Here is an 11,583-nt window from a genome sequence, read left to right on the forward strand (position 1 = left end):
CGGTGGTGGTGTAATGGTTAAGACGCCCGCCTGTGGATCGAAAGATTCCAGGTTCGAATCCTACTCATGCCACATGAGTTTGTATTGCCAATCTGACTCGTGTATAGTTGTTTTCATCGACCACCACTTGCTTCCTGTGAAGGAAAACATCGCGAGGAGACCTGCACACTGGTTGATTATTAACTTGTGTGTGAAATGGAGAAGGCAATAGCCAACCACTCCATTACTAATACCAAGAAAGTTATGTGTGTATAATTCCACGTAATGACCACGACCCTCAGCCATGAGGAATACGACTATGAAGAAGAATAAATAAACTTGTGTATTACAGACCGCGACGCGCGATACACGAAATGGAAAATGGCGGTGCAGCGTTCTCTCGGATGGGCGACGACGAAAAAATCTATCACAATGACAGGTCAGAGCCGTTTAGACGATAGACACCACATAGACAGCAGACGAATCTCCATATTCGAGGCCATAGACCACGTCGAGAATAGAAGAAATAGCATCCTAGAATGCAACTTCGATAGTAATAACGATGGAACTATCGCGTACGAAGAGCTGTTAAAATATGCCGCGCGAAAATTTTCTCTAATTAATACCTCGAAAGTTCCTATAGTAGAGCGAACGATATTAGACGACGCGGAGTTTTTTATGAATAAAAAAGAGTGCGACTATGGCACGTGCGAGTGTTGTTCGGCGGAGAAGAAGCTGCAGACGAACTGGGAGTCTATTGAGCAGATCATAGACAACGACCCAGAGATAATATTCGATAGCGATAATTTTGCTATTGTCGTTGAGCCGATCAAAGACAAATCGAAAGGTCCGGAGCGTAAAGTCAATGGTAATTTAAAAAAGAGTTTGAGTTCGAGTAATTTGACATTTTGCAAAGCAATATCTGAAAAGCTGTTGGATTCCCCTTAGTTTAGTTGTTCCCGCGGCTTCGCTTGAATAGTAATTAACTTGACAGTAGCGCCATCTATTGGTGAGGGGATTACGTCAATGGTACTAATAGGTTTTACGACAAATTACTAATAATTATGCGATAAAGTAGCCTATGCGTCTATGGCTTCCAGTTCTTGAGCTATCTCCATACCAGAACCATTTTTCCGTTTCGAAGGATAAACTATAACTTTCAAAGTGTGGATTTAGATTAGAAAACGTCTTGGGAAAATAATTCAGATGTTTCGAAATAATTAGCCGTTATTTTGTAATTAAGTATTGGATATTGGTTTTCTACAGTAAATAGTAGAAATGGATTATTATCGAACGATTGTTTTCCATAGCAATAACAAATAAAATGGTCAAGTTTGGTTGATAACACGAGGACACAGCACCTTTATTTACATTTCTACTCTTTATAGACAGACTATACAGAAAAAGAATGACATTGACAGATAACATCTTGACAGACGTCATCCTTGTTACGTTTAACGCGTTAGAATGAATATGATACTTAATATAATAGGCATAGGGTTTTCTTCCGAATAAAAAGACATATGTTTAAATGGATTTTGTATAATTATGTGCTATTGCGTTATTCTTCCACTCGCAATACTTAGATTAAAATTTACGCGGCTTATAAAAAACTTAAGAGACGAATAGTAGTCATACCCGAAACGAAAACAAACAAAAAATTGAGTAGTCTGCTGACTAGGAAAATAGTATTATTAATATAAATTATTTAAGGTCTATGGTTAGAAAGACTGTTAGGTTTGGATATTGTTAATTTTTTGGCTCAATTCTAGATAGGAACCGTAGTGTTTATTAGTAGGTGTTATACATTTTATTCGATTGGAATTATATACGTTCGAGTGTTTTATTACTCTTTCATTCATAAAATAAAAAAGTTTTAACCTTGTTTTAGTTAAAATATGTTTTGTCTCGCTCTTTCAATGTCGAATATTGTATAGTGGGACGTGGACAAAACATACTTCTACTAAGATTGGTTTTTTATGAATAAGAGGGTATAGGTACTATGTAATGTCCAGTATGTACTTAAGAGTTGATTCATATTTAAAAAACTGTATTCGATATATTTTACTAACAATTAAGAGATATTTTATATTAACGCCTCAACTATTAAAATATTATTTTGTTTTTTTTTTTACTGGGTATTATTTTTCTTTTTTGTAGAACATAGTTTGGATCATATATGTTATTAGTGAAATTAAAATCTAAACTAAGTTTTACAAAATAAAAGTCTGTTTCAAACGCGGGCGGAACGTAAAATGACCTAAAATCCATGTCGCTATTAGAATTAGACTCTAAGTTACCAATGGGTCAATGTGGTGCCTTTTCCCATCAGCGTTAGAAACGAACTTACAGCATGCGATTAATTCAAATTAATGTGGGATCAAATTGGCTTTTCATTAATTTATTATTTTTGATGTAATGTATTTTATTTAGTTTGAGCCTTCTTTCACAACAAAATATTAAAATACACGGTGGTATATAACAAATTGCGATCGAAAATTTAAATGGTAATACAAATTTTGCTCTTTCAATTGTTATAATAATCCTATATAATTATTTTATTCAGCTGTAGATAATGTAAGGCGAAAAAAATATTATCGTGTTTATTTTCGCGCAATTTATTTAATATGAGGGTGATACTGGGCTGGTGCCGAGTAAGGTCCATATTGTTTGTGTTTGCGCGGGCTTTGCGGAATTTTTCAAGTCTGCCATAGTCGGACCTCACTCGCCAATGGCGCCATCTAGTGAGCAAAATAAACAACATTAAATATCATTTGCATGAGCCAAAAGCGCCGTATGGCTGGCGTAACATCCTGAATCTCTAAGAATGCTTATCTAAATATTGACATTTCGTTATAATCTTTGAATGTACTAAATATTTTAGTGAAGGCCATGTTGTTATTGAAATAAGTACGAAATAATATATGAAATAATAATATATCTTGTTTCTTGTTTTTCAAGCTCTAAGAATAATAAACTGAAATGAAATCAGTAACTCGTTTTTTATTTACTTCTAATATCTCCGTCAGACATTAAATTAATTCATGATTTATGAATCCATCGTTCATTTGTTCATTCATTGACATCGCACGTTTTTTCATTCACTTGGGATCGAAAACATCATTTATGCTTTTGCATCTATTTGGAAAGTGTATGTTTTATCAGTGCAATTAAAGATAAGTTCCTGATTTGAATTATTATTTTTTAATTCGGCCAGAAAAATGAGAAACAGGACGCTTTTCTTTTTTTTAAGAACATAGCGTAGTTTTTTTTTTCTGGCCAGTATGCATAATGAGGTTGTTTTGTTAACTTCTTTGTTTTATTTTTTTACAGAGGAAAAATACAGACTGCTTTCCTCGGTGCCTGCGTCGTTGTACCTTCTCGGTAGTTTTACTATGCTAGTCGTGTCCAGTATACTAAGTAGATGATATGCGAATTGTTTTAGTTAATCAATGTTATGTTTTTCTAGGGATGTGATTTTTCAACCTTGTTCTTTTGATTATAAGGTATGTATATGTGCCATTTGTACAGCTATGTAAACGATATTTTCGATCATCGAACTTTATTACATTAATCTTGACATTGTTTTTATTCCATAATTTTATGCATTTAATATTTCAACTTTTTATTGAATTCAATTTATGGATGTAATTATGAGGCTCAGTTTTTAATAAACGGAACACAGAAAACATGTAAGTGTCATTAGACAAATTTACTACAATGCAGGTAACGCCGAATGCACACATCAAACGCAAAAAATATAGTGTACTACAAATAAATATTCGATTTGATTGGTTGCATATCTTCAACCCAAAGTATCCCAAATCAAACAAACTCTGTACAAAAGAGTTTAATTTCCTGCAACAAAGTTATCGAACCAGCACGAAACTAGCATGTTTTTCTTGAAAGTTCAGTATCTCCACGCCAGATGGCTGTAGTAATAATACAAGAAACTTTAGCTAAGATTAATTATACTTTTTAAGGTACTATATTCTCGTTACTCCCCGGTGGTATGAAATTCTTAAGATTTCTTCTTCTACAATCATTTTTGTTAAATTGAACAATGAGGCATAATTCGCGGTAAAATTAATAAAACAAATTATGTGCTGTGCTGTGTTATGTGCGGGGCTGTGAAGTCGATCATTGACACGCCTATTTCACATTTCCATGTTTTCTATGTTCCGTGGTTGAATACATTATGTAAATATTCCATATACATATGTTTTTTAAATTATTTATTGGCGTTATATAATTAAGAGTACTTACATAGTTTTACTCCAATAATATATGTGCTATTTCGTTACATAAAGCCATATTTATTGCCTTTAACTCGTAAAAAATATATAAAAAAAGAAAAAAATAACTTGCACATATATCATTGCAGTTGTCTATGTTTTTGGCGAATGTAAATATTGTGATAATTCTGTTTTTTTTTTAAATAATAATTCTACTATTCGATCATGATCGTACCTGACTAACTGTGTAAATACAGAATTATGCATTTCTAATATAACGCGGCCTATAAACGGTCAATTATATTACGCAAAATGAAAGTACGACAAGGATACTTGACTAATTTGAAAAGTTTCATTTTCTCGTTAAACTTATACAGCGGCCGCGACTCTTTCACCGGGCCGGATAACCTTTTTGTTTTTTCATATTTGCACAGTAAAATTAATCGTCTAGGGGCCGCTTAAATCTTACATTTATTGAAAACTCACATTGTTAAAAAAGCTTGCTCGAAATGAAAATTGATTACTCAGATTTGTTGGATACTTTATTTAGTTAGTCTATGTAAAGTGGAGGAGAAAAAGTCGGAAAGTTTTGCTAATTTATGAAAGAAATTAATTGACCAAGCGAGCCAAATTTTGATGAAATTTAAAAGGATAAGTAGGATATGCCAATACAATTTTTAAATTCGTTTTAAAATCAAAATTTTTGAAATATTCACAATCTTGCGAAATTCGTTAGTATTACTGTGGCATAAAGATTTTGTAGTTAGCTCATAATACATTTCAAGTGCACAAATGCAAGGGCGTTGCAATGTAATTATCATTATTTTAATAATGATTCATGTAACTTGACATGCGGAGTTACGTTTGACGTGTTTATGTATCTGTGTGTTGGTAGCTCCCAAACAGATGTAAAGATTTCTTTTAATGTCGAAGATGTAAAATATTCCAAATTTTGTCTCCTTGCATGTACGAAAATGTTATAAGTAGGTACGGTTTTGTTTTACCGTTTTACCTCATAGATATTAAGTCCTAAATTATACATTACCATTGTGTTCATCAAGGCGCGAATCCACTTAGATACATTTTCATTGAAATTTGAAATTAACAGGGATCCTGGGCACCATATGCTTACACTATATGCCTGAGAAAGAACCCAAAAAACGCTTAAATGAGAGAGAGCGATTCGTGTAAATTGTACAGAGTGAGAAAGAGTGGATACGCGCCATTATTATCCAGGTTGCCATTTAATCATAGACAATTTACACTGTTGTTTGTTAAGTTTTTTTGTTGCATTTTATTTTGTTGTGAATTTAATTCTATTTGTTATTATGACAAATCTTGTTGTTTATGTGCATATGAATTACATCGATCCCATAATTTAACTGACTTTCTTATATTTTCATTCACCCATATACGAAATTCACTGCAATCAATGTGTTAGGCTAACAAATGCTTCATATAAGAGCTATAATGACGCAACTAACTGGTGATGTGCCATAGAAAAAATCCGCCGCAATTCGATCATAATAGAACGTGCCACTACGTTTTGTTACCTGATGACGGCAATTCGTTTATTAATCTATTAATTTCTTATGGCCAAACTATACCACCACAGGAGTGGAGTAATGAAAAAACAATTACATTTTTAGAACTTTATGAAATTGAGCGGGTATATGGGATGACCATGGAATTAGTAGGTACTCCGTACGAAGTACTTACTAAATCCATGGGGATGACTTATACTGAGCAGTCATAATGCTGTCGAACCAGTAATTCATTCAATCATTTCATTTTTGCGAGTTGAAAGAAGAGAGAAAGAGAGAATAATAATATGAAGGCTGAGTGTAAATGCTCACTCGCGTCGTTATTGCCGCAGAAGTATTTAGGGAAATATTTCCGGCAGTGGCAAGAGAAGCGGCAGTGAGTGTAAATGTTGGGATAAGAACGGAATATCGCTAAAACAAAAGGAAACAAATATTCCTTGTTGGCACGAATCATGAAAAGCAAAATACCAATACCATGGACCACGACATTGACCTTATGTTTCATAGATACTCGTAAGGAAAAGGACTAAAAGTTATGGTACCTTATTACCATAGGGTCGCTTTTTAGTTAAGTACGCCTATTTCTGTAATCTGCTGCTCAGATAACTATTCAGATAAAAATACATATAAAAACCGTCCATGCGGTACCTGTAGAACGTCATATTTATTTTTTACATTAACACGAAAATTCGGATAGTTTTTTTTCAGTGTCAATAAGGCTGTATAGTGTAACCTTTATGGGCGAAAGGTAAAAAAATATTTTTAGCATGCAATGACAGATAAGATGACAGCTTTGATAACAGCGCTACCAACATCAGCAAACAAACGTCAAAATCACGAGTGGATTGATCAGCTGATGCGGGAAATAAATTGTAAACAAATTAAAATTTTCGTAGAGATTTTTGATTATTTTGTGAAATCGAATGTTTGTGAAAATAAATCTTCATCTAAAATGTTACTCTAAACTTTCAGGTATCTTGTCAAGCTTATAAATGTTTTGGGCTAAGTAAATACACTGAGAAACTCATGTTTATAACTGGATTATAATAATATTATATCTGAGAGGTAAAACCGAAATGGATATAGACAGCTTACCATTGGAAGCATTCTTAGAAATACTCTTAAATACTGACGGTGTTACATTGGGGCGGTGTCGCAGAGTATGCAAGAAATGGAAAGAAATAATCGAAAGCAACGATGTACTGTGGCAAGATATGTGCCGAAATGATTACAAATATCCTTCGAGAATCGCAAAGAAAAAGGCTGGTACAGATTGCAAATGGTATCACATATATAAAAACATGAAAATGTGGGCAAAAGTGTCGTCGTACGATGTGAAAATTAGTGAATTTTATAAGTTCAATCACCATGACAAAAAACATGCATTGGAAATTGATAACAATATATTGCCACTAAGAGATACCAACGGTGTAGTACTGTATGATATGAGCACTTTAAAATATATTCCGGCGACTGTCCCAGAGAGAAAGTGCACCAAAATTGCCAATAATGATAATGTTACTGTAACATTGTTAAAGGGAGACTTATTTGTTCAAAGAACCGTTGAAAATGGGACTTACATGACGGAAGTCGTTTTCAAAGCTGACGATTTCATTCTCCATGGTGATACACTTTTTTTCTACAACAACCGAGACATTTACAGATGCAACCTAATGATTCAAAATTTATTTGCAGACTTAATATTACACTGTGATTTTGATATCAAAGAAATTATTTATAACGATGGGGTATTACATATTTTTACTGATTGCGGGCAAATAGTTAATGTTACTAAAGATAAACAAGTGTCAGTACAGCCCATTAGATGTCCACCAGAATGGATAAAGCAAATCAAATATGTCAGTGCAATAAATGATAAAAACTTCATTTGCTATTCACGCAATTTGTTTAAGATTGAAACTGACAATTATCAACACTTGTATTTAGATTTCCCGCCTATAACTGCCCTGTTTTTTTATGGAGATGTGACATTGATTGGTACAAAAGACGGCGAGATACTTTTGTATCGTCTTGCTGACCAGAAAAGAGCTGTTAAACCCAGGTTCGAGACGCTAGGTACTTTACCAGAGGGGAAATTTGCTGTCCAGTTGGATGTGTGCGAGAGAAAGACTGGACCTGTAATTGTTGCATCGACATTCTTTTCAATAATACTGTTGGAAATTGATTTCTTTCCCCATGTGAGTATAGTGTAGTCAGTTATTCCAGTTATGATTTTGTATTAAATGTTAAAAAATGTATCTAAAAAATTTTTATGGCATATATTTGGTTAAAAAGAAACATTTTTGTTATTAAATTAAAAAAATTAACATTCTCCTGAATGTTTCAGCCAAATGTTGCATTATAATCACAAGATTTTATCACATTTTGATAAGTGTTAAATGCAAGGGTAATAGTGTATTAAGTTGGTACAGAATCTGGTCACTAAGTATCACTAAAGTGTAAAACACTAAAGTGTGTTAGATGACGTGGGTCACAATTGTCATTTCTTGCAAATTATATTTGTTTTTTTTATTATTATTATTTTTGCGATAGTTCATGAGAATACAACTAATCTGTTTTATCTAATTATTTTTGTTTCTTGTTTTAAAACAAAACACTAATTTATGTTTCAGGAAAAAGAGATAAAATCATCTTATCCAGCCAGCAAGATGTTAATGTACAAACGATTACTAAAGCTACGCGAAAGACTGCACGACCATTAATTAAAAAAGAAATAAGTTATGGAAGAAATTAAAAAGTTTTAAATATAGAGACGATTAGATCTGAAGTCTCAAAACCATATTCTTTTTTCAATTCCAGATATTTTTAGATGAAAAATGTCAGATTTTTTTTATTGTAAGTATGTTCTTACAAAGACTACGATGATAAGAGCGATAAAAGCTTGAGATAATCGATTATTATGAAGTTACATTTTCAAAGCAATATTATGGTATAATTTTGTATTTATGAATCAATTTTCACTTAATAACGTCTCCGTCATTCTAGAGCTCCAAATTAAAAAAAATCATTACATAGTATAAAACATAGTCGCTTCCCGCTGTCTGTCTACCTCTATGTATGCTTAGATCTTTAAAACTACGCAACGGATTTTGATGCGGGTTTTTTAGTAGATAAAGAGATTCTAGAGGAAGGTTTATTGCACCCGTGCGAAGCCGGGGCGGGTCGTTAGTAAATAATAAATGGAAAACACTCACCTCATTAAACACAATTGTACAATCAATTTAAATTAAAATATTTAAATAAATAAATAAAAAATGTACATTTATTAAGAAGGCGCTCCTTGCCCACTAACTAGCGACATCGTCACATTTTTATCAATTTAATTTAATTACTAGCGAAAACTTTAAAATACTGGTGATTATGCTACACTACATAAAGGATTTTATTAGATAGTATTATAATTTATTTTTACAAAATGTCACAATGATAATTATTTTGATGACCACTGTCGTCTCTATTCGTAAATTGTGGAAATTGTGTCCAATTAAAATCATTTATCTAGTGTAACATAAATTTTAATATCACATTTTAGTTTTCGCTAAATTAAATCAATAAAAATGTGTCGGTGGCGCTAGTGTGCGGGTCGGCCCAGTCTTATTCAGTCATAGTGTTAGATAAGATTTGTTAAGTTAGTCATAGTGACTAACTGATTAAACTTGATGAAATTTTTATTTATTACATAATGAGAGCATAAATTATGTAAAGTGATATTTAAGCTAGAAATATATATTGTTGATTGTTCCTAAAATTATGTTTTTATTTAATAAATTATATGAACAGTATTGTTTCTTTTTGTTATTTTTCAAATATTCGCATATATAAATAAATAAATTGTTACCAGAATACGTGTTATTTATTTTATCTTTCTGCCATTAGTTCATGTTGGCAGTAAAACTAAATCCTAGTTTTGAGGCCTCGAAGCGCACACGTCGCAGCGCACCAAAATTATTCTATTATATAACCCCACCAAAAAAGTGCGCTTTGAGAAATACATAAAAATATTGAAATTTCACCTATATTATCTCGTATTTGTAATACCTCCTAGTTTTAAGTAAATTTTTGACATGTTTTACATGTAATTGAATTTGAATATAGTTACAGACCTACATACGAGTGTCTGTTACATCGAAGCGTATTTCCTCTCGGTTGTTCCATCGCCATAGGGCATCGCTCGGTGCCCATGGTTCATTTTCTTACTTCTTCAGTACGCACGGTCTTCCACATGCCTAGTTGTCAGCCCATTGGCACACATCATCCTTGACGACATCAAGCTAGCACTTACTGGGTTTGCTCTTGCCATTTGTTACCTATTTTTCTGGTATAGTAAAAAGATTGTAACGATTAAAGAAAACAGTTTGAAAAGTCGGGACAGTATTAGATCAGTTGACAAACTGTTATGCCCCGGTGGTTGTATACCATCGGCAAACAGTTCACCAAACTTGGCGGTTTCGACTTTCGACGTACGTTACCGGTTTTTCCTTGCGGTAAGTAAAAGCTTCACATATAAACTACTCAATGTACATTTGAGTTAGCCGATAGTGCATAACCGGCATGAGACATAACATATTACTAGCTTTGACCCGGGGCTTCGCTACCGTAGGAATTTCGCGGTAAAAGGTACCCTATGTGTTATTCCAGTTTATATTCTACCCGTGTACCAAAATTCATAACAAACATACACACATCCTCACAAACTTTCGCATTTGTAATGTAAGTATTGGATTATACTTACTGATGTAAACTAAGTATTTACCCGAGTAAGTTTTCTCTACAAGATATTTTTCCTTCCCCTTGCTATCATTACCATCTCGCATTGTTGAGACAACGTTAGAATTTCCACCTTCAGCTAGGAATTCCTGAAACAAAAGCAAGGTAAACACAGCCGTCGTACACTCGAGGCGCAGGGCAGGTACACACTAACATACGTGACGACGTGTGACTTAACAATGGTGTACAGTGTACACTTCCGGGCATAACGACGACGCGGCGGGCTGTCTAATTGTGTGTGGGTTTCCACTGGATAGTCTTGTTATTATTTATTTATTTATTACAGTTTCACTTTTTATCCCCATTTTTTTAAAATATATTTGGCATAAAAAAACTTTTATATTTGGAATAAGAAGTAGTTTAAGATGGAAGAATTTTATTCTTCTGCTATTGGATAGAGAAATAGCGTGTACCTATTGTCTTATGAATTGGTGTATTGTTATGGTTTAGATTATATAGGTAGGTGGTATAGTTTTGGGCTTATTACGATGAAAGAAGAAGCGTAGCTTAGTGGAGGAGTAGGTCAGGGTTGACCTCGACGAATGCACCGTGACCAGATTGCAGACTCCTTTGTAAAGGAGATATTTAGAGCACCCATAACCGGAGAGCACGCATGAGACTTGGCAGGCAAGTGGAAATAGCCTAGTCTCTGTCTACCCCCATGGAAAGGGGCGTTATATTATGTGGGTACATAATATACATAATACATGTACTTTCCATCATGGGTATGTATGAACCTGTTTATGTTTTTGACAAAGTTAATAACTGCAGAAGCCACATTATTTGAATAACGGTTTTATTAGTGGAAGTGTGATTTTGAAATAGGAATTCGCTTATTATTATGAAAAGAATCCTCAGTTTATGCACCTACTCTTTCCCATTGATTGACTTTTATAATATGCGCAGGAGGAGAAATATACCACGCGTGGCATATGGCGTGGTCCCGCCCTAGAATAGGACCACTCCAAATCATCCTGTGGATGTCGTACGAGGCGATAAAAGAAAAAGAATTGTTCTAACTCAAGCTGATTATCCCT

At 33.6% G+C, this 11,583-nt stretch overlaps 2 protein-coding genes across 6 annotated transcripts in view; both read left to right on the top strand.

Moving 5' to 3' along the window:
- Positions 1–5,600, top strand: part of LOC128681057 (glycerol kinase 3-like) — a 29,699-nt gene extending 24,099 nt beyond the window's left edge. For 3 of the 5 annotated variants that reach the window (XM_053764608.2, XM_053764606.1, XM_053764607.2), the window contains exon 14: positions 332–2,974. In XM_053764608.2, the coding sequence (XP_053620583.1) occupies positions 332–927 (596 nt within the window). In that variant the 3' untranslated portion in view covers positions 928–2,974. Of the gene's footprint in view, positions 1–331; positions 2,975–3,312 lie in introns of those variants that run through there. The other 2 variants (XM_064436838.1, XM_053764610.1) reach the window with 1 other exon arrangement.
- Positions 5,601–6,368: 768 nt separating this feature from the next.
- On the top strand, positions 6,369–9,615 carry LOC128681058 (uncharacterized). The gene is made up of 3 exons (XM_053764611.2): positions 6,369–6,630; positions 6,731–7,956; positions 8,392–9,615. The coding sequence occupies exons 2-3, from the start codon at positions 6,835–6,837 to the stop codon at positions 8,479–8,481; spliced, it is 1,212 nt and encodes a 403-aa protein (XP_053620586.1). The 5' UTR covers positions 6,369–6,630; positions 6,731–6,834; the 3' UTR covers positions 8,482–9,615.
- The last annotated feature ends 1,968 nt before the right edge of the window (positions 9,616–11,583 follow it).

This window comes from Plodia interpunctella, chromosome 26, assembly GCF_027563975.2.
Source record: "Plodia interpunctella isolate USDA-ARS_2022_Savannah chromosome 26, ilPloInte3.2, whole genome shotgun sequence".
Taxonomy (NCBI): domain Eukaryota; kingdom Metazoa; phylum Arthropoda; class Insecta; order Lepidoptera; family Pyralidae; genus Plodia; species Plodia interpunctella.